A 22,663-nucleotide genomic window follows, 5' to 3' on the forward strand; every position below is an offset into this window, starting at 1 on the left:
AGAAAAACGCACATTTCTTTTTTCGTTTTTTTGCAGATCGCCGCACATCTCCAACGTGGTTCACTGCTACGCGTTCCTTCCGGCAGCAGCACACATACGCACACACATGCACGTCAGCGGAGACGCTCGTCTTGTATCGCTGTTTTTTTGGTGTTTGTCCTTCGAGTTCCCGTGTGCGCTCTTTAGCGCCGCCACTGTTCTCTTCGTTTTCCTCACCGCACTCCTGTGTCCGTTTGTATGCGTGTGTATATATACCTCCGACCGCTGCGCGCTGTGTAGTGAGGGCATATCTGTGAGGGTCGCGGGGTGGGTGGGCGGCGCTGGGGAGATGCGCGCGTCTTTGTGTTTTTGGTGCACCTGTCACCTCTTTGTGGGCAAAATGCGGAACGGCTCTCAAGGCAGACAATAGCACTCGTCAAGGGAGAGAGAAACAGGGAGACTCGTCGCAGCGGTCCAGGTGACCGCCTGCGAAAAATGGGCAAGCCGAGCACGAGCGGGGAATGCCGGGAGCGAAGCAGAGAGAGGCGGAGGCCTCCCAAAGATCGCTGGCCTTTTTATCCGCTGCGAGGCGCGTAGGTGCGACGGTGGTCGTGAGGAGCGGGCGGCTTGTGTGCCTCTGTTTCTGTGCTCGACTTCTGCAAGAAGTGCTGCTGTCTGTGCCGTCCTTTGCACGCCGCCCTGGTCGCGCTGGGGTCGAAATTCTTCGAACGCGATCATTTCGGCCCGCGTGCAAGTGTTGGTGCGGGTATCTGCTCATGTGAGTCTATATCGGGGGGGAAGCGGGTGCAGCTGTTAGATCTGCCCGATGGGTGCGGCCCATGAGAAAGCTCATCGTACAGTCACTGCCGGTGGCGGTAGCCCACGAGAAGAGCGGCAGCTCCGTCCTGATGCCCTCTTTCAGCGGCAGAGGGAGTGAGGGCGGCCGCACACGTAGACGGAACGAGCAGACTGAAAAGATGCTGGCGAACAGCAGTGCCGAGGTCTCTTTTCGCTGCCCCACCCCCCACACACACACATATACAAACGAACACAACTCGCGCTCTCTCCCACTCTACGAGCACGCACACTCGCACGCACCTCATCGCATACCTGTCCATCCACGTAGGTATACCTACAGTAGCGTGCACGCAGCTGCAAAAAAAAAAAGAAAAATGCGCACACCACTGTCATCATCTACTTTACCCCCCCCCTCCTGTCCTCCCTCTTTCTCGCGTCCTTCTTTTTATAGTTGCGCAACAGCAGCAAGAGCATTTCTCCTTTGCTGCGCGGGAGGTGTGCGCAAGCGAACACGCCCCCCGCCAAAGCCGCCGTTTCAGCTCTTTCATGGGCCCTTTCCCTCCTCTAGAGCGGTAATACGCTCGATGACGAGGGAGGAGACCTCGGCGCGCGTATTATCTCAGGGGATCCATGCCACAACGCTGTGGGGTAAGGCAGACAACCCTCCACCTCCCCATCATGTCCGTGTCAGTGCCTCGAACCGCCTCTGGCGGTAGCAGCCGCAGGCGCCTGCAGCGTGATGAAGGCGGAGTGATGCTGTGGCACGGATGTCAAGCGGGGTCAGGTCGTCGATGGCGTGGCGTCGGAGTGACCTGCGCGAGGGAAGGCGTTTGTGTCATCCGCTTGGTGGACAAAGTGTCGACGCGACTTGAGCGCGTCTCACCCGGCCCTCACTGCCCACTGATGTGTGTATGTGTGAGAGAGAGGGGGGGCTGCATCGCCCCGAGGGTTGTGGATAATTTGAGGCAGGTGCCGTGCGCCTTGGATGGGCCGGCGCGTTTCGGTAGCGCATGCCTTACCCTGGCATTGCATGCCGCGCCGGGTCTGTATGGCAGGCTAGGCACAGTGGAGTCGAGCCGGTGGGCTGTACAGGAGCTCTGAAAGGGGAGTTTCATCGAGATGATGGCGGCGCATGCGTGCAACCGTACAGCGAAGACCTCAGGGGAAAGGCGATCTCCAACCCTTATCGGGTCAAACGCGCCTGAAGGGGAGCCTTGCTGCCCGTGACGCCTATTCACGCACTTGCAGACGCAACAAGCGCTTGAAACGGCAGTACTAGCAGCAGCTGAGGCCAATCGGGCCAGACACGTCCCACTCCCTGCATTGGTGGCCGTATCACCTACGATGGCAGAGCTTAGGTGTGTGTCAGGTATTATTTGGCGTCCCTTTCAGCGCGGCGGAAGGCGAAGTGGATGATGTGCTGCGCGCACACACCCCGTCAGAACAGAGACCTCCACTGCGACTGCCGGGTTGGCGCCGAACATGAGACCCACCTTCTTGGCGCTTCCTCTGGGTGCTTTCTCCTCGCCGTATTGTTGCCCACGAACCCATTCATACAGAAAGGCACCCAGCGCTTCTTTTTCTCTTGCGCACGTGCGTGCGTGTGTGTGTGTGTGTGTGTCACTGTGTCTCCCTGCGTTCGCGTTCAGGACGGCGCGATTCCTGCTTCTCTGCGCCGCATGCCTGTCACTGACGACCCCTGGCTACCTCCCTCCCTCCCCCCGCTCCCCCACTCTACCTCGTGCGCCTTCCTCCGCGCCTACACACAGCGAAGCATACGAGCGAATGGCTGCCCCTTTGCGCTGGCACACGGCGACAGTGACCAATGGATAGGCAACAGCACCTTGCGAGCAAGGATGCGGCCAACGCCGCCGAGCGCTGTGAAGAAGCACACGTACCAGCAGCCCTCCCTTTAGTCGCCCTCAGACAGCTCATTGAAAGGAAGAGCGAGTGGGAGGAGGCGCAACGCCGCACGGCACTGGTGGCCGATGTACCGCAAGCAGAATACTACTACCGCCACTGCACCAGTGGCCAAGGCAGCGCTGAGGTCCAGGCGAATGCGGCACACAACGGGGGCGCCGCACCGGATGAGGGCTTCGTGCATCGACACTTCGCGCTGCCAGATTTTGAAGCAAGTTTTTTGGCAATGGCGCAGACAGGAGCAGGAGGCAGCACAAAAGCGCGCGGCGTCGGCTCCGCAAGAAGCGACTCATCGAGCCTCGAGTCCCCCTGGGAGGCACTGCGGCATCAGCTTCGGCTCGACAAAGCTCGGCAAAGCGCAGCGGCTGCATCCACCTATGCCGTCGCGCCGCAGCTGCCGGCCCTCACATTAGTTGGCGGTGTGGATATCTCCTTCATACCCGGTACGGATGACGGTGTCGCCTGTCTCGCTATCTTGCGCTATCCATCCATGAGGCATGTCAAGGCGTACGTGCACCGGTGCACGCTGCGGGTGCCATACATCAGCGGCTTTCTCGCCTTTCGTGAAATGCAACCCATTGTCGAGCTCTTCAGTTGTTTTCGAGAAGAGCTGCTGGCGACTCGGACGATGCCGCAGCTGCTTCTGGTAGATGGAAACGGAGTGCAACACCCCCGGCGGTGCGGGCTAGCAACGCACCTCGGTGTTGTGCTCGACATACCGGCGATTGGGTGCTCAAAGAAGATGCTGCAAGTGGACGGACTCACGCGAGAGGCTATAGAGGCAGCACTGCAGACGCTGATCGATGCTGAATCAAACGGCTTTCCTCTTCCTCGCCTCCTACCCCTGGTTGGAACCTCGTTGCCGAGGCAGCTCTACGGCTATGCTGTGCAGGGCCGCCTGAACAGCGTGAAGAAGTGCATCTACGTCTCTCCGGGTCATTGCGTCGGCTTTGCTGTTGCCACTGCACTGGTTGTGACGATGCAGCGTCACCGCATTCCAGAGCCGATTCGCATCGCTGACTTAAGCTCCCGGGCGTACATCTCCAACACCCTGGCGTCAGGGGCTGTTACCATCACACACTCGCGCCGACACGCGCCGACCTAACGTACCGCAAACGATGCAGCATAGTCAGAGCATCAAAACGTCCGCGCCGCTTCGGCTCATTCTGAGGAGGGGGTGGGGTCGAAGCGCTGCAGCGCTTCCAGCTCCACTCTCTGTTGCTGGCGTCAACGTATAGGGTAACTCTCTCCGCTTGTTTCTCATGCTGACCACCACCATCCCTGCTGCCCTCGCCCACTCTCACTCTCCCTCACGCGCACTGACCTCATGCTGAAGCAGGAAAACGAAGGTAGCACGCACAGACATTGATTGAACAAAAGGTCTTCAAGCAGTCAAGGTCGTCGCGCATCAAGTGCTCTCTCCATACGTGGCGGGGCACACCCAGAACTGCCCTCCCTCCTTCCCTCCTCGCCACTGGCAGTTCTCGTCGATGTCGCCGTCTCGTCTCCTCTCTCTCTCTCGCGCGCGCGCTTCTCCTTGAATACCTCGGCGTTGGTTTCTCGCACTCGGTTTAGATCCTTCACTTCGGCCGTCAGCACTGCTCCGCACACGTTCCGCATAGGTGCACGTGCAGGAAAGCAGCAAGCGTAGGAAACAGATGTGATATAGAAGGAGGGGGAGAAAGCGAAGGTAACGAACAGAGTAGCGGCCGTCGCAGCATCAAGCTCACGCGCTGGGGAACACTCCCCCTCCCCCTCCCCCTCCCCGTCCCCGGTTGCTGCGTTGAGGATGATCCTCCTCGCCTTCATCTGCGGAACGATGTGGGCCCTATGGTCAGCTGCTTCCTTCTTCATGTATCGCCCTCGCCTAATCATCGGGGCAAGGGTGGTGGTCACAGGGGCCTGCAGCGAGATGGGGCGTCGTCTCTGCATGGCGCTTTATGCCCGTGGTGCTGATGTCATTGCGTGGGACTACAGCAAAACAAAACTGCAGGAGTTGCAGGCAGAGGTCCTCAAGGCCGAGTCAGGAGTCGGCATCTCTGATGCGGCCAGTGCTCAGAGCAGTAGCCACGCCGCTGACTCGTTTCGAAGCGGCACCTTTGCTGTCATGGCAGTGGATGTCTCCTCCCGTCTGCAGGTCCAACGCGCAGCCAAGGAGCTGGAGGGGTCGCTCGATATGATTGTGAATGCTGCTCACACATACCCTTCCAAGCGTCTCAGCGACCGCTCAGAGGACTCGGCGGAGCGCGTCGTTCAGACAAACCTCCTGGCCCCGCTTGTGGTAGTGCATCAGCTGCTGCCACTGCTGCTGTCCAAATCGAGCTCCTCTTCGAGTGCGGGTGGGCTCTTCAAAGCAAAGCAGCGGCGTGAGGACTACGCTCAAGTTGTCAACCTTGTCTCTGCTGCCGCCAGCTACACTCTCTCTGCAGAGAGTCCCGAATACGCGGCGTCGCAGTGGGGCATGGTAGGCATGCACTACTCGATGCGAGAGTGGATTGCCCAGCAACGGAACTATTACATGACGGGTGTTGGCTGTGGCGCGCCATCAGAGAGAATGGCGGCCGCATCGAAAAACACGCGCGAACGCCGGCCGGCGCGAGAGGTGAGGATGACGCTCCTTTGCTTGAACGAGATTCGGCAGGGCTTGTCGCCGATGGCGAGCTCACCTTGGTTGAGCTCGCCCGGTATGCCCACAGGTGCTTGGGCGACGTCGCTGAAGGCGCCATCCTCTTCGGCAGGAAGTCCCGAGTGCGGCGAAGAAGGAAGCGTCAGTCCGCGTGGGCGGGCGACGCTGACTTGCCGCGACTCGCACACACAATTCTTGCAAAGCCGCAAGGCGGAGCTGGACAAGGCGACCGTGTGCTGTATGAACGCCATACTGCGAGGGCAGGAACGCTATTGCTACTCTGCGGCGTGGGCGACCACCGTTGTTTACCCGTTGCTGATGGCGTGCCCCGTGCCATGGGCAATCCGACTCCTGCGCCGGATGCAGCACCCGCCAGCGGCGTCCGCAGCAGAGCGCTAGAGGGGGGCAGCCCTTCAGCCCCTCTCTCCCCCCACGACCACCACCACCCACCATCATTTCTGCCCTGTGCAACAGTCGCCATGTCATGCTTTTGTTCACGTGGTTTGCAGCTCTGCATCCCTCGGTTCTGTCGGCCGCGCACGTCCCCTCCCCCTCCCTCGCCCCCGCGCTCGCACTTGTTTCCCTTATCTCTTCCTCATGACGCGGATGGGGACACGTCGGGCGATGGCAGCGGAGGCGACGAAGCCATTCCAAGCAAGCGCGTAGCTTCGTGCTGTCGTAGAGCACGTCGTCTCGTCAGTCACGCCAGGATTTCTTCTCTCTATCCCCTCTACTTGGCCTTTCTCGGTCGTGCCACGAAGCCCCGCAAGTTGTGCCTCCCCCTCCTCTCTATCTCTGCGCCACCCGCCCCATCTGCTTCACCTCCGTCCCCTACCCCGACGCGGGTACAGACGTGCACGTGCGTTTCGCTTATCATCCTCTACTTGCTTGGCCTTCTGGAAACCTTGCGAACGACTGCGTGGGCATACACACACACACGCATACTTGCACTAGTGGCATCGCGACCGAGTTCCTTCCACACGTTTCACCCTTTCCCCTTCCCCTCCCCCACCCGCCTTTCTCTCTCTCTCTGTTATCGCCGGCGTGTACGTCTTCCCATCGAGAACCGTCCCAACAACACCAGCGCGTGTCATCGCACAACGTGCTCTCCTCTCGTATCACACATACCTCTTAGCGCCCCCCCTTCCTTCGTCGCAGCCGGCGCACTCCCCCCTTTGCGCAACCCCTCCTCTCACGCCCCCTTTTTCGCCCATCCAACTCGCGTGACAAGCAAAGTCGGCACCATGGCAAGCGAACACAGCCCGTTCAAGTTCCCTGCGTCCGCAATGTCGCTTGCCGGTACAAGCGGGCTGAACGCCGTATTCATGCGCCAGTCCAGCTGCACTGACAAGACGCAGCTAAAGCTTTCCATAGGTGATCCGACCTTTGATGGGAACTTCAAGACAACCGAGGTGGCGGTGAAGGCGTTCCACGAGTACACACAGATGCCGACCAAGTACTCATATCAGCGCTCGTGGGGCACTGTGGCGGCGTGTACCGCGGTGGCCGCGTGGTGGGCGGAGAACTTTGCGTCAGAGAACCCTGAGGCCTGCAAGGCAGAAAACGTTGTCTTGACTACCGGTGGCGCCGAAGCCATCGTCCACTCCATCACGGCGCTCTGTGACACGAACGACAACCTTCTCATACCGGCTCCCGGCTTCCCCGCCTACGCATTTTGCTGCGACACCTTCGGTATCGAAAAGCGCTTCTACAGCCTGCTGCCGTACAAGAACTGGGAGGTCGACCTCGAGGAGGTGCGCACTCTCGTCGATGGCCGCACCAAAGCCATCGTCCTGAACAACCCTTCCAACCCGTGTGGCAGCAACTGGAGCCGCGAACACGTCGAGGCGGTTGTGAAGTTGTGCGAAGAGCTAAAGCTGCCCATCATCTCCGACGAAATCTACTGTGGTATGGTCTTCAAGGGTCAGGTCTTTACCTCTATCGCGCAGTTTAAGTCGCCTGTGCCACGTTTGATCATCTGTAGCCTGGCCAAGAACTTTATGCTGCCCGGCTGGCGCGTGGGGTGGGTACTGATGGTGGATGCCGAGGGCTACGCGAAGGGCGTTCTGAAAGGCATGCAAAATCTATCAATGCACACCCTCGGGCCCAACGCACTCGCCCAGCACGCCATGCCAGAGATTCTAAAGAACACCACCAAAGACTTCTACGCTCGAAACGTGGAGATGCTGGAGGCGAACGCGGAGCTGCTGGTTGAGGGCCTGTGTAAGTGTCACGGTCTGTCTTGCGCAAAGCCGCAGGGCTCCATGTACATTATGGTGCGCGTGTACACCGATCAGTTTAAGGACATAAAGAGTGACATCGACTTTTACACGGCACTCGAGGATGAGGAGAACGTGCAAGTTGTGCCAGGATCCTACATGCGCATGCCCGGCTTCTTCCGCATCTGCTTTACACGTGATCGCAGAGTTCTGGAGGAGGTACTGGAGCGACTGCCTGCCTTCTGCGAGCGCCACCGGAAGTAGCGAAGGTCGGAGGTGAAAGAACGGTCTCGAGGGTGCCAAAGGATGCTGACTAGGTGGGGGGCGATGAACAAGGAACATGGAAAGGATTCCTGATAGTTTGAGGCAAGGGGCGTGCGCATCACAGCGGCCGACCGCACAAGCTGGTGTCCTATTCACACAGCGAGCACGTGACGGCCAGAGCATCACTCGCATAAAAGGCTGCGGATCCATGAGAAACGATTAGGGATGTGAAGCGCGGCGCGATGGTGTAGCTTCGACATCTCTGCATCCTTTAGTTTGTCGGCCTTACTCGATCTCATCGGCTCCGCCATTCGCAGTTCCTTTCACAGAGTATTCTCTGTTGCCGTCCGAGATGGGGAGGGCGGAGGGCCTATATGGGATGGCAGTCGCACCCCTCAGAGCCCACCTCGCCGGCGAATACACGCAGGCACCCACTCGTACGCGCCTTACGTGCAGACGCGCTTCCCTATCCGTCATGCAAGCCTTCCGTCCAAGATGACGGTTACATGACGAGTGTACGCAACAACTCGGCGTGTCTGCTTTTCCGCACCTCTCTCTCACCGTGTGTGTGTATGTGAATGTATGCGGTACTGGGGAGAACAGGAGGAAGGGGAGCACTCAGTCAGAGAGTGTGGTGCTGAACACCGGCGTGGGTGCCTGTGACAAATGGAAACAAAAGCAGCGTAAGAATCACTCGCGGCATACGCATTCCGTTGGTGGGGAGGAGGCCGAGGGCGAGTGCGGGTGCACCCCGCAGTTTTCGCCTTTTCTTCGGCAAAGAACGAGGAGGAGTGAGCTCGTACCTGGGCGTCTCTCTTGCGATTCGTACGGCACCGAGCCCTGCACCTCTCTGGCAGGATTTATCACGGAGCAGCCTTGTGCGTGTGCTTGTATATGGCACTCCTCAACCTCGCCTTCACTCCTGGATTGGCCTTTCTTCACGGGCTGCTCTCCCGCGAAACCACCCTGAATGAGCGCATGCACTCACACTCGCCCGCCTTAAGTATCTTGTCGCCATCGCTCTCACCCACAAAGCCAAAAGCAGCACGTCACAGCGTAGGATTCGTTCGTGTACATAGTGTGCTCCTCTCCGCCATCGCCACTTCTTCTCTCCGCATTTTTTTTAAATTCTGCAAAAGAGTAAGCAGCACCAGCAACCCAGAAGCATGGTCAAGGTGGGCATTAACGGCTTCGGCCGCATCGGCCGCGTCGTTTTCAGGGCGGCGCAGACGCGCCCGGACATCGAAATTGTTGGCATTAACGACGTGCTGGATGAGGATTACATGGCCTATCTGCTTCGTTACGACTCCACGCACGGCCGTTTCGACGGCACTGTGGAGGTGAGAGACGGAACACTCGTTGTGAACGGCAAGACTATCCGCATCACGAGCGAGCGCGACCCGGCCAACCTCAAGTGGGGCGACATTGGTGCGGAAGTGGTGGTGGAGTCCACTGGTCTCTTCCTCACGCAGGAGGCGGCGCACAAGCACATCGAGGCAGGTGCAAGGCGCGTGATTATGACTGGGCCACCGAAGGACGACACGCCGATGTTCGTCATGGGCGTGAACCACACAACATACGCCGGGCAGCCTATTGTGTCCAACGCGTCGTGCACGACGAACTGCCTCGCCCCACTGGCAAAGGTGGTGAACGAGAAGTATGGGATTGCCGAAGGTCTCATGACAACAGTGCACGCGACGACGGCAACGCAGAAAACGGTCGATGGCCCCTCCCTGAAGGACTGGCGAGGTGGCCGCGGTGCGTCGCAGAACATTATTCCTTCCTCTACCGGCGCCGCCAAGGCTGTGGGCAAGGTGTACCCGGCGCTGAACGGCAAGCTGACTGGTATGGCCTTCCGCGTGCCGACACCTAACGTGTCGGTGGTCGACCTGACGGTGCGTCTGGAAAAGCCTGCGACCTACAGGGAAATCTGCGCGACTGTGCAGGCAGCGTCCAAGGGTGAGATGAAGGGTATTCTGGGCTACACGGACGACGAGGTGGTATCAACGGACTTCAACGGGGTGGCGTTAACGTCTGTCTTTGACGCCAAAGCAGGCATCTCTCTGAACGAGCACTTCGTCAAGCTTGTTGCATGGTATGACAACGAGACGGGCTATTCCCACAAGGTGCTGGATCTCATTGCTTACACATCCGCACGCTGAGAGGCTGTTGCCCCCTTCCCCTTTTTTCGGGAACTTGCCGAAGCCGTGGCGAAAGCGGCTTGGGGAAAGGAGTCGGTCGGCCACATCTTACGCAGTGAGTGGGGTCGAGAAGACAGAAAAGAGCGCTTGGGCGTCTCATCACCACGGCTCCTGCAGTACCTTCTGGGCCTTTACCAGATGTGAGGAAAGGCTGCCGGAAGAATTGGCGGCCCGTGCGCCGTCTCTCCCGGCAAAGTACCCCACCGACTCGCATCTTTTGTCTTTCTCCGTGCCAAATATGCCAGCTTACCCTCTTTGCGCAGCCCGGCAGAGGTCGGACTTGTTGCGCAAGGCCGACGTGCTAGCACTGAGATCTCGTTGCTTGATGTACTCTAGGTTCGCTGGTTCACAGGAAGTAGCGACACGAGAGGGTGCTTTTCAGCGCCAGATGTAGCGGCATGGGCCTTTTACGTTACGCAGCACACGAACCTCACCGCATTTCGGTGTCCACTGGCGGCGGCTCGCTTTTACCTTCCGCTGTTATGTAATACCTTCGATTAGCCACTGCGCGCGTCTCTCTTTTTTCTTTGCCGCTCATTGATGCGCCACACACACAAACATACACACACACATACACCGTAACATTTCATGTTCAGCTGCTCGTCTTCGTCTTCAGGGTCAGCCGATGTAGACACACTTCTCGACAGCGTTTCTTACTGACCCCTAATACGGCACTGCCTACCACCATCAGTACCTCGCGCTTCCTACCTCAGATTATATACGTCCTATGAATCATGTCTCGGGCTTTCTGTAAGCCATTGTAACAGACTGCGCACGGTAGCACCTCCATGCCCCCCCCACCAGACAAGCTTGCATCCATTTACCGTTTCGCATGCAAACAAATATGCGAGAATGCAGCCTCCGCAGACAAATAGACCTTCCCGAATGATTCGCTGGCGAGCATCTCGCCCCATATCTGCTAAGCCTTCCAATCCTTGCTGCCTCGGCCCTGACATCGCCCTCTCACCTTTGTAAAGACTCGTGCATCCTCCCTCGCCGGCAGTATAACTCTGTGGGTTAGCATCGTCGTCCCTCTTAGACTACCCCCCCCACTGCCATAAAAACAGTCCAAGCACAGGCAGCCACCCCTTCTCCCTCCACCCTGACCTTCCCCTCCTTCCTTCGGAGATACGCCACACAAACATCTTCCCCTTTGCGTCCGTGGACGCTCTATCTCCCCTTCCACTCTCCCTCGACATAAGCACATCGATGTTCATAGGTATCCGTTAACGTCCGACACGGATGCACACACTCGTAAACGGCACTGACGCGGCCACGACGCTTCCCCCTCCCTCCATACACACACACGCACACGCACCGCTACCCCTGCGCACAGCCACCAGCCGATTCCCGGTGGCCGGAACGTGGCAGGCCGCGGAGGGCACATCCATCCCTCACACGCGGTTCAACACATGGTCCCAGAGCCTGCGCGCCGTCTCACCACCACTGATGAGACAACCCTTCACCACAAATGTAACTCGGGAAAACTGAAGCACCACGCGTGGGTGATGAGCAACCGTACGGAACAATCGTTAGATAGTAAGTCTGAGGTGGTGTGCGCGCTGCTCGCGTGCGGCAGCATCCCTTGTTAATAGCGAGCAGTCCACCCGCATCCCCGCAAGCTGCTCGTCTACACCGGGGGAGAGAGGCGGTGAAAGAGGGAGGGAGGGAGAGAGAGCGGCGGTGGCACCCTCTCCCTCTCTCCCCCTCTCTGAGTGTGTGTGCCCGGTTCTGTGCAAGCGCTCATTTTCAAGCCGCACGCGGGCCTGATGCTGGTGCCCCTGCGGTCGGGTGATGTGCGAGAGCGTACTGGCGCGTGCGTGGCGAAGCAGTGTGGCTATGCGTCTCCGCTTCGCCTCGATGCGGAGCAACGGTACGAAACACGTGCGAGATGTCTCTGCTTTCTCTGTGCGGTGCGCGTGCTAAGGCGGGTCGGGAGCGGTGCCGTGTGCATGTGATGACGTACGCTTTGGAATTGACAGCCAACCTGCGCGGTGCGCCGCGTGCTGTGCGGACAACATGCATTGGTGTGCATCTCCTCTACTGTTACTCAAAAAAGCCTCTGAGGCACACGCGTGGCCGCACCCTGCTCGCCCTCGTGCCCCTCACCACCACCACTGCTGCTGCTGCTGACTCTTCTGCGCGCGAGTGCGCCACGCTGATGATCTATCTATTCGCATCGCGACACGCTGACACACGCGACCTGAGTGACACGCGAAGGAAACCAACAATCGAGAAAGAACAGCTGAGTGTGCGCGGGCGCGGAGCGGCGCGTGGAGGGATCAAGTCTGGCCGGTGTGATGAGTCTGCTAAGATGCATGCACGCATTCACAATTGGAAGACGAGTCTGAACACGGATGCACACACTCGTAAACGGCACTGACGCGGCCACGACGCTTCTCCCCCCCCTCCATACACACACACGCACACGCACCGCTACCCCTGCGCACAGCCACCAGCCGATTCCCGGTGGCCGGAACGTGGCAGGCCGCGGAGGGCACATCCATCCCTCACACGCGGTTCAACACATGGTCCCAGAGCCTGCGCGCCGTCTCACCACCACTGATGAGACAACCCTTCACCACAAATGTAACTCGGGAAAACTGAAGCACCACGCGTGGGTGATGAGCAACCGTACGGAACAATCGTTAGATAGTAAGTCTGAGGTGGTGTGCGCGCTGCTCGCGTGCGGCAGCATCCCTTGTTAATAGCGAGCAGTCCACCCGCATCCCCGCAAGCTGCTCGTCTACACCGGGGAGAGAGGCGGTGAAAGAGGGAGGGAGGGAGAGAGAGCGGCGGTGGCACCCTCTCCCTCTCTCCCCCTCTCTGAGTGTGTGTGCCCGGTTCTGTGCAAGCGCTCATTTTCAAGCCGCACGCGGGCCTGATGCTGGTGCCCCTGCGGTCGGGTGATGTGCGAGAGCGTACTGGCGCGTGCGTGGCGAAGCAGTGTGGCTATGCGTCTCCGCTTCGCCTCGATGCGGAGCAACGGTACGAAACACGTGCGAGATGTCTCTGCTTTCTCTGTGCGGTGCGCGTGCTAAGGCGGGTCGGGAGCGGTGCCGTGTGCATGTGATGACGTACGCTTTGGAATTGACAGCCAACCTGCGCGGTGCGCCGCGTGCTGTGCGGACAACATGCATTGGTGTGCATCTCCTCTACTGTTACTCAAAAAAGCCTCTGAGGCACACGCGTGGCCGCACCCTGCTCGCCCTCGTGCCCCTCACCACCACCACTGCTGCTGCTGCTGACTCTTCTGCGCGCGAGTGCGCCACGCTGATGATCTATCTATTCGCATCGCGACACGCTGACACACGCGACCTGAGTGACACGCGAAGGAAACCAACAATCGAGAAAGAACAGCTGAGTGTGCGCGGGCGCGGAGCGGCGCGTGGAGGGGATCAAGTCTGGCCGGTGTGATGAGTCTGCTAAGATGCATGCACGCATTCACAATTGGAAGACGAGTCTGAACACGGATGCACACACTCGTAAACGGCACTGACGCGGCCACGACGCTTCTCCCCCCCCTCCATACACACACACGCACACGCACCGCTACCCCTGCGCACAGCCACCAGCCGATTCCCGGTGGCCGGAACGTGGCAGGCCGCGGAGGGCACATCCATCCCTCACACGCGGTTCAACACATGGTCCCAGAGCCTGCGCGCCGTCTCACCACCACTGATGAGACAACCCTTCACCACAAATGTAACTCGGGAAAACTGAAGCACCACGCGTGGGTGATGAGCAACCGTACGGAACAATCGTTAGATAGTAAGTCTGAGGTGGTGTGCGCGCTGCTCGCGTGCGGCAGCATCCCTTGTTAATAGCGAGCAGTCCACCCGCATCCCCGCAAGCTGCTCGTCTACACCGGGGAGAGAGGCGGTGAAAGAGGGAGGGAGGGAGAGAGAGCGGCGGTGGCACCCTCTCCCTCTCTCCCCCTCTCTGAGTGTGTGTGCCCGGTTCTGTGCAAGCGCTCATTTTCAAGCCGCACGCGGGCCTGATGCTGGTGCCCCTGCGGTCGGGTGATGTGCGAGAGCGTACTGGCGCGTGCGTGGCGAAGCAGTGTGGCTATGCGTCTCCGCTTCGCCTCGATGCGGAGCAACGGTACGAAACACGTGCGAGATGTCTCTGCTTTCTCTGTGCGGTGCGCGTGCTAAGGCGGGTCGGGAGCGGTGCCGTGTGCATGTGATGACGTACGCTTTGGAATTGACAGCCAACCTGCGCGGTGCGCCGCGTGCTGTGCGGACAACATGCATTGGTGTGCATCTCCTCTACTGTTACTCAAAAAAGCCTCTGAGGCACACGCGTGGCCGCACCCTGCTCGCCCTCGTGCCCCTCACCACCACCACTGCTGCTGCTGCTGACTCTTCTGCGCGCGAGTGCGCCACGCTGATGATCTATCTATTCGCATCGCGACACGCTGACACACGCGACCTGAGTGACACGCGAAGGAAACCAACAATCGAGAAAGAACAGCTGAGTGTGCGCGGGCGCGGAGCGGCGCGTGGAGGGGATCAAGTCTGGCCGGTGTGATGAGTCTGCTAAGATGCATGCACGCATTCACAATTGGAAGACGAGTCTGAACACGGATGCACACACTCGTAAACGGCACTGACGCGGCCACGACGCTTCTCCCCCCCCTCCATACACACACACGCACACGCACCGCTACCCCTGCGCACAGCCACCAGCCGATTCCCGGTGGCCGGAACGTGGCAGGCCGCGGAGGGCACATCCATCCCTCACACGCGGTTCAACACATGGTCCCAGAGCCTGCGCGCCGTCTCACCACCACTGATGAGACAACCCTTCACCACAAATGTAACTCGGGAAAACTGAAGCACCACGCGTGGGTGATGAGCAACCGTACGGAACAATCGTTAGATAGTAAGTCTGAGGTGGTGTGCGCGCTGCTCGCGTGCGGCAGCATCCCTTGTTAATAGCGAGCAGTCCACCCGCATCCCCGCAAGCTGCTCGTCTACACCGGGGAGAGAGGCGGTGAAAGAGGGAGGGAGGGAGAGAGAGCGGCGGTGGCACCCTCTCCCTCTCTCCCCCTCTCTGAGTGTGTGTGCCCGGTTCTGTGCAAGCGCTCATTTTCAAGCCGCACGCGGGCCTGATGCTGGTGCCCCTGCGGTCGGGTGATGTGCGAGAGCGTACTGGCGCGTGCGTGGCGAAGCAGTGTGGCTATGCGTCTCCGCTTCGCCTCGATGCGGAGCAACGGTACGAAACACGTGCGAGATGTCTCTGCTTTCTCTGTGCGGTGCGCGTGCTAAGGCGGGTCGGGAGCGGTGCCGTGTGCATGTGATGACGTACGCTTTGGAATTGACAGCCAACCTGCGCGGTGCGCCGCGTGCTGTGCGGACAACATGCATTGGTGTGCATCTCCTCTACTGTTACTCAAAAAAGCCTCTGAGGCACACGCGTGGCCGCACCCTGCTCGCCCTCGTGCCCCTCACCACCACCACTGCTGCTGCTGCTGACTCTTCTGCGCGCGAGTGCGCCACGCTGATGATCTATCTATTCGCATCGCGACACGCTGACACACGCGACCTGAGTGACACGCGAAGGAAACCAACAATCGAGAAAGAACAGCTGAGTGTGCGCGGGCGCGGAGCGGCGCGTGGAGGGGATCAAGTCTGGCCGGTGTGATGAGTCTGCTAAGATGCATGCACGCATTCACAATTGGAAGACGAGTCTGAACACGGATGCACACACTCGTAAACGGCACTGACGCGGCCACGACGCTTCTCCCCCCCCTCCATACACACACACGCACACGCACCGCTACCCCTGCGCACAGCCACCAGCCGATTCCCGGTGGCCGGAACGTGGCAGGCCGCGGAGGGCACATCCATCCCTCACACGCGGTTCAACACATGGTCCCAGAGCCTGCGCGCCGTCTCACCACCACTGATGAGACAACCCTTCACCACAAATGTAACTCGGGAAAACTGAAGCACCACGCGTGGGTGATGAGCAACCGTACGGAACAATCGTTAGATAGTAAGTCTGAGGTGGTGTGCGCGCTGCTCGCGTGCGGCAGCATCCCTTGTTAATAGCGAGCAGTCCACCCGCATCCCCGCAAGCTGCTCGTCTACACCGGGGAGAGAGGCGGTGAAAGAGGGAGGGAGGGAGAGAGAGCGGCGGTGGCACCCTCTCCCTCTCTCCCCCTCTCTGAGTGTGTGTGCCCGGTTCTGTGCAAGCGCTCATTTTCAAGCCGCACGCGGGCCTGATGCTGGTGCCCCTGCGGTCGGGTGATGTGCGAGAGCGTACTGGCGCGTGCGTGGCGAAGCAGTGTGGCTATGCGTCTCCGCTTCGCCTCGATGCGGAGCAACGGTACGAAACACGTGCGAGATGTCTCTGCTTTCTCTGTGCGGTGCGCGTGCTAAGGCGGGTCGGGAGCGGTGCCGTGTGCATGTGATGACGTACGCTTTGGAATTGACAGCCAACCTGCGCGGTGCGCCGCGTGCTGTGCGGACAACATGCATTGGTGTGCATCTCCTCTACTGTTACTCAAAAAAGCCTCTGAGGCACACGCGTGGCCGCACCCTGCTCGCCCTCGTGCCCCTCACCACCACCACTGCTGCTGCTGCTGACTCTTCTGCGCGCGAGTGCGCCACGCTGATGATCTATCTATTCGCATCGCGACACGCTGACACACGCGACCTGAGTGACACGCGAAGGAAACCAACAATCGAGAAAGAACAGCTGAGTGTGCGCGGGCGCGGAGCGGCGCGTGGAGGGGATCAAGTCTGGCCGGTGTGATGAGTCTGCTAAGATGCATGCACGCATTCACAATTGGAAGACGAGTCTGAACACGGATGCACACACTCGTAAACGGCACTGACGCGGCCACGACGCTTCTCCCCCCCCTCCATACACACACACGCACACGCACCGCTACCCCTGCGCACAGCCACCAGCCGATTCCCGGTGGCCGGAACGTGGCAGGCCGCGGAGGGCACATCCATCCCTCACACGCGGTTCAACACATGGTCCCAGAGCCTGCGCGCCGTCTCACCACCACTGATGAGACAACCCTTCACCACAAATGTAACTCGGGAAAACTGAAGCACCACGCGTGGGTGATGAGCAACCGTACGGAACAATCGTTAGATAGTAAGTCTGAGGTGGTGTGCGCGCTGCTCGCGTGCGGCAGCATCCCTTGTTAATAGCGAGCAGTCCACCCGCATCCCCGCAAGCTGCTCGTCTACACCGGGGAGAGAGGCGGTGAAAGAGGGAGGGAGGGAGAGAGAGCGGCGGTGGCACCCTCTCCCTCTCTCCCCCTCTCTGAGTGTGTGTGCCCGGTTCTGTGCAAGCGCTCATTTTCAAGCCGCACGCGGGCCTGATGCTGGTGCCCCTGCGGTCGGGTGATGTGCGAGAGCGTACTGGCGCGTGCGTGGCGAAGCAGTGTGGCTATGCGTCTCCGCTTCGCCTCGATGCGGAGCAACGGTACGAAACACGTGCGAGATGTCTCTGCTTTCTCTGTGCGGTGCGCGTGCTAAGGCGGGTCGGGAGCGGTGCCGTGTGCATGTGATGACGTACGCTTTGGAATTGACAGCCAACCTGCGCGGTGCGCCGCGTGCTGTGCGGACAACATGCATTGGTGTGCATCTCCTCTACTGTTACTCAAAAAGCCTCTGAGGCACACGCGTGGCCGCACCCTGCTCGCCCTCGTGCCCCTCACCACCACCACTGCTGCTGCTGCTGACTCTTCTGCGCGCGAGTGCGCCACGCTGATGATCTATCTATTCGCATCGCGACACGCTGACACACGCGACCTGAGTGACACGCGAAGGAAACCAACAATCGAGAAAGAACAGCTGAGTGTGCGCGGGCGCGGAGCGGCGCGTGGAGGGGATCAAGTCTGGCCGGTGTGATGAGTCTGCTAAGATGCATGCACGCATTCACAATTGGAAGACGAGTCTGAACACGGATGCACACACTCGTAAACGGCACTGACGCGGCCACGACGCTTCTCCCCCCCCTCCATACACACACACGCACACGCACCGCTACCCCTGCGCACAGCCACCAGCCGATTCCCGGTGGCCGGAACGTGGCAGGCCGCGGAGGGCACATCCATCCCTCACACGCGGTTCAACACATGGTCCCAGAGCCTGCGCGCCGTCTCACCACCACTGATGAGACAACCCTTCACCACAAATGTAACTCGGGAAAACTGAAGCACCACGCGTGGGTGATGAGCAACCGTACGGAACAATCGTTAGATAGTAAGTCTGAGGTGGTGTGCGCGCTGCTCGCGTGCGGCAGCATCCCTTGTTAATAGCGAGCAGTCCACCCGCATCCCCGCAAGCTGCTCGTCTACACCGGGGGAGAGAGGCGGTGAAAGAGGGAGGGAGGGAGAGAGAGCGGCGGTGGCACCCTCTCCCTCTCTCCCCCTCTCTGAGTGTGTGTGCCCGGTTCTGTGCAAGCGCTCATTTTCAAGCCGCACGCGGGCCTGATGCTGGTGCCCCTGCGGTCGGGTGATGTGCGAGAGCGTACTGGCGCGTGCGTGGCGAAGCAGTGTGGCTATGCGTCTCCGCTTCGCCTCGATGCGGAGCAACGGTACGAAACACGTGCGAGATGTCTCTGCTTTCTCTGTGCGGTGCGCGTGCTAAGGCGGGTCGGGAGCGGTGCCGTGTGCATGTGATGACGTACGCTTTGGAATTGACAGCCAACCTGCGCGGTGCGCCGCGTGCTGTGCGGACAACATGCATTGGTGTGCATCTCCTCTACTGTTACTCAAAAAAGCCTCTGAGGCACACGCGTGGCCGCACCCTGCTCGCCCTCGTGCCCCTCACCACCACCACTGCTGCTGCTGCTGACTCTTCTGCGCGCGAGTGCGCCACGCTGATGATCTATCTATTCGCATCGCGACACGCTGACACACGCGACCTGAGTGACACGCGAAGGAAACCAACAATCGAGAAAGAACAGCTGAGTGTGCGCGGGCGCGGAGCGGCGCGTGGAGGGGATCAAGTCTGGCCGGTGTGATGAGTCTGCTAAGATGCATGCACGCATTCACAATTGGAAGACGAGTCTGAACACGGATGCACACACTCGTAAACGGCACTGACGCGGCCACGACGCTTCTCCCCCCCCTCCATACACACACACGCACACGCACCGCTACCCCTGCGCACAGCCACCAGCCGATTCCCGGTGGCCGGAACGTGGCAGGCCGCGGAGGGCACATCCATCCCTCACACGCGGTTCAACACATGGTCCCAGAGCCTGCGCGCCGTCTCACCACCACTGATGAGACAACCCTTCACCACAAATGTAACTCGGGAAAACTGAAGCACCACGCGTGGGTGATGAGCAACCGTACGGAACAATCGTTAGATAGTAAGTCTGAGGTGGTGTGCGCGCTGCTCGCGTGCGGCAGCATCCCTTGTTAATAGCGAGCAGTCCACCCGCATCCCCGCAAGCTGCTCGTCTACACCGGGGAGAGAGGCGGTGAAAGAGGGAGGGAGGGAGAGAGAGCGGCGGTGGCACCCTCTCCCTCTCTCCCCCTCTCTGAGTGTGTGTGCCCGGTTCTGTGCAAGCGCTCATTTTCAAGCCGCACGCGGGCCTGATGCTGGTGCCCCTGCGGTCGGGTGATGTGCGAGAGCGTACTGGCGCGTGCGTGGCGAAGCAGTGTGGCTATGCGTCTCCGCTTCGCCTCGATGCGGAGCAACGGTACGAAACACGTGCGAGATGTCTCTGCTTTCTCTGTGCGGTGCGCGTGCTAAGGCGGGTCGGGAGCGGTGCCGTGTGCATGTGATGACGTACGCTTTGGAATTGACAGCCAACCTGCGCGGTGCGCCGCGTGCTGTGCGGACAACATGCATTGGTGTGCATCTCCTCTACTGTTACTCAAAAAAGCCTCTGAGGCACACGCGTGGCCGCACCCTGCTCGCCCTCGTGCCCCTCACCACCACCACTGCTGCTGCTGCTGACTCTTCTGCGCGCGAGTGCGCCACGCTGATGATCTATCTATTCGCATCGCGACACGCTGACACACGCGACCTGAGTGACACGCGAAGGAAACCAACAATCGAGAAAGAACAGCTGAGTGTGCGCGGGCGCGGAGCGGCGCGTGGAGGGGATCAAGTCTGGCCGGTGTGATGAGTCTGCTAAGATGCATGCACGCATTCACAATTGGAAGACGAGTCTGAACACGGATGCACACACTCGTAAACGGCACTGACGCGGTTGGAGCAGTGTTCAGCTCGTCGGGGAGTGGCGGAGGGGGATGCGGGTCGTTAAGGCGATGGCAGCGGAAGGAGGGGTGTCCTTTTTGCTGTCGAAGTGTTTTCCTCTTTGCTGTGTGCGGGAAGGGAATTTGATTATGTGTCGAATGGATTTTTGACCGAGGGGCCGGTTTTGGTTCTTTTCTTCCAGGGATCTGTCTGAGCGTCATTCAGAGTGTCAGGCGAGGATGTTCGATGTTTGCAAAGGAATGAGGTGAGTTGGGGTGTCATGCAAAGTTCTGTGGAAGGGAAGACGTGTTTAGCCACGCAGGCGGAACTTCCCCTGAAAGGGAAAGCTGAGTCGTGGAGTGGCTGTTGTTTGTCGGTGCGTGAGGGCGTTGAAGGTGCTGAGGAGACGGATGAGGAAGCCCATCTTCTTTACAAGGGTAGCGTAGGCCGCTACTCCCCCTTCTGTCGTAGGCGTTGGCAGCGCTGCAGTGCAGCGTGTGTCACGTGCGGACATGCATCACGGAGTGGATTGCCTGGCGTACCGCTCTCAAAGGCCTCTGACGCACGCGATGTTCTCCTCCGCGTTTATGCTTTTGCTTTCGGCGTGTGATTCAGCAAATCTCTTCTTCTTCCTTTTTCTTCCACTCTTCGCTGTGTCGTCGCGTGCGGGCAAAATTCACGCGCACATGGGGACGCCTCCCGTGTCGCTGGCACGAAATCTAACGGCTCCGGCGCACTCTGTCCTTTCGTGTTGCGCCGTTCACCGCACATGGCTCTGTAATATATGTATATATATGGCGGCGCCGGCACTCTTTGTACCCATTACCGTCACCACGCGGCGCTAACATGGATCGGCAGGTCATCGCTCAGGTCATGCAGCAGCGAAAAACAAAAGCCTCCCGAAAACGTTAAAGAAAGCTTCTCAAATCTTCTGTCAGGGCGGCTTGTGCAATTTGGAAGCCCGCACTCCTCACCCAAAGACGCAGACGTACACACACATACACACACACACGGGGTAACCCCGCCTTTCCATCCCCACCTTCAACGACGCCTGGCGTAGGCGTTGGCTGCATCCCTCAGCAAATCACGCGCTCTAACAACGCACATACATACGAAGCCATGACGATCGATGCGCAGACCACCCCGGCCGCTCAGGCCTTGAAGGCCAGTCACTCCACGGCATCCCTCACAGAGGAGGATCGCCGCGAGCTGCAGCAGCAGCGTGCCGCTGAAAACGCTAGTTTTCGCCTCATCAGGTCCTCGAAGCACGCCCAGCGAACCTTGCAGCCGTTGAACGACCTGGCCGACAACATGAAGCCGTCCCGCTCGACGAAGTCGAACCTGCGTCTCTCCATTGGTGACCCCACTGTCGACGGTAACCTCAAGGCCCCCGAAATAGTAACAGAGGCGGTGGTGGATGTGGTGCGCTCTGGAAAGTTCAATGGCTACCCGCCTACGATCGGCACCGACAACCTGCGCAAGGTGGTCTCGGCGTACTGGCGCCGTTTCTGCCAGACAAAGTCTCGCCAAGAAGCGCTGCATTGGGAGAAGGTCATCGTCACGTCGGGTGTGTCGCAGGCCATCGTGCTCGCCATCACGGCGCTGTGTAACGAGGGCGACAACGTGCTCATGTGCGCCCCGTCCTTTCCTCATTACAAGAGCGTCTGCGACAGCTATGGCATCGAGTGCCGCTACTATAGCCTCGATCCCTCGAAGAGCTGGGAGTGCGACCTCAACGAGGCCGCCGGGCTGGCGGATGGCCGCACCAAGGCGTTCGTTATTATCAATCCTTCTAATCCGTGCGGCAGCAACTTCTCCCGCTCGCACCTGAACGAGATCCTCGATTTCTGTCTGCATCGCCAGATTCCCCTCATTAGCGACGAAATCTACGCCGAAATGGTTCTGCACAACGGCATCTTCACGTCTGTCGCTGACTTTGACACGAACGTGCCGCGTCTCATCTTGGGTGGGACGGCCAAGTATCAGGTATGCCCCGGCTGGCGCGTGGGCTGGTCTATACTTGTCGACCCGTTGAACGTAGCGGCGGATTGGTCTCTCGGCATGGAGCGCTTGGCGCAGCTGATCTCTGGCGTCAACTCAATCTGCCAGGAGGCCATTGCGCGGACGCTGCTAAAGTGCCCGGCTACCTGCACCGAGCAACTCGTTGCCCAGCTCGAAGCTGGCGCGAAGGTGTATAACCGTTTACTTGAACACGACATCGGCATCTCCTTCGACGCACCTCAGGCCTCCATGTTTGTGATGCTCAAGGTCAACTTCAGCTTTTTCGAGGACGTCCACTCGGATATGGAGTTCTACGAGAAGCTGCTCGATGAGGAGAACGTGCAGGTGCTGCCTGGCGAAATCTTTGGCATGAGCGGTTTCATCCGTGCAACGGTGTCCCGCCCGCCGGCGGTACTGAACGAGGCGGTCGACCGCATCATCGCGTTCTGCGAGCGCCACAAGAAGTGA

The 22,663-nt window shown here is 59.6% G+C and overlaps 5 protein-coding genes across 5 annotated transcripts; all 5 read left to right on the forward strand.

Moving 5' to 3' along the window:
• Positions 1–2,602: 2,602 nt before the first annotated feature.
• Positions 2,603–3,802, forward strand: LSCM1_00241 (uncharacterized protein; the record flags this gene model as incomplete). Its single annotated transcript, XM_067317893.1, has 1 exon — positions 2,603–3,802. One exon carries the CDS (start codon positions 2,603–2,605, stop codon positions 3,800–3,802), a length of 1,200 nt encoding a protein of 399 aa, XP_067173998.1.
• A 684-nt stretch (positions 3,803–4,486) lies between these two features.
• LSCM1_00242 (uncharacterized protein) lies at positions 4,487–5,722 on the forward strand (the record flags this gene model as incomplete). Its single annotated transcript, XM_067317894.1, has 1 exon — positions 4,487–5,722. One exon carries the CDS (start codon positions 4,487–4,489, stop codon positions 5,720–5,722), a length of 1,236 nt encoding a protein of 411 aa, XP_067173999.1.
• An 845-nt stretch (positions 5,723–6,567) lies between these two features.
• LSCM1_00243 (uncharacterized protein) lies at positions 6,568–7,806 on the forward strand (the record flags this gene model as incomplete). The annotated part of the gene is made up of 1 exon (XM_067317895.1): positions 6,568–7,806. The coding sequence occupies one exon, from the start codon at positions 6,568–6,570 to the stop codon at positions 7,804–7,806; it is 1,239 nt and encodes a 412-aa protein (XP_067174000.1).
• A 1,166-nt stretch (positions 7,807–8,972) lies between these two features.
• On the forward strand, positions 8,973–9,968 carry LSCM1_00244 (uncharacterized protein; the record flags this gene model as incomplete). Its single annotated transcript, XM_067317896.1, has 1 exon — positions 8,973–9,968. The coding sequence occupies one exon, from the start codon at positions 8,973–8,975 to the stop codon at positions 9,966–9,968; it is 996 nt and encodes a 331-aa protein (XP_067174001.1).
• An 11,345-nt stretch (positions 9,969–21,313) lies between these two features.
• LSCM1_00245 (uncharacterized protein) lies at positions 21,314–22,663 on the forward strand (the record flags this gene model as incomplete). The annotated part of the gene is made up of 1 exon (XM_067317897.1): positions 21,314–22,663. The coding sequence occupies one exon, from the start codon at positions 21,314–21,316 to the stop codon at positions 22,661–22,663; it is 1,350 nt and encodes a 449-aa protein (XP_067174002.1).

The sequence above is a fragment of the Leishmania martiniquensis genome, chromosome 36 (genome assembly GCF_017916325.1).
Source record: "Leishmania martiniquensis isolate LSCM1 chromosome 36, whole genome shotgun sequence".
In the NCBI taxonomy this organism is placed as follows: Eukaryota; Euglenozoa; class Kinetoplastea; order Trypanosomatida; family Trypanosomatidae; genus Leishmania; species Leishmania martiniquensis.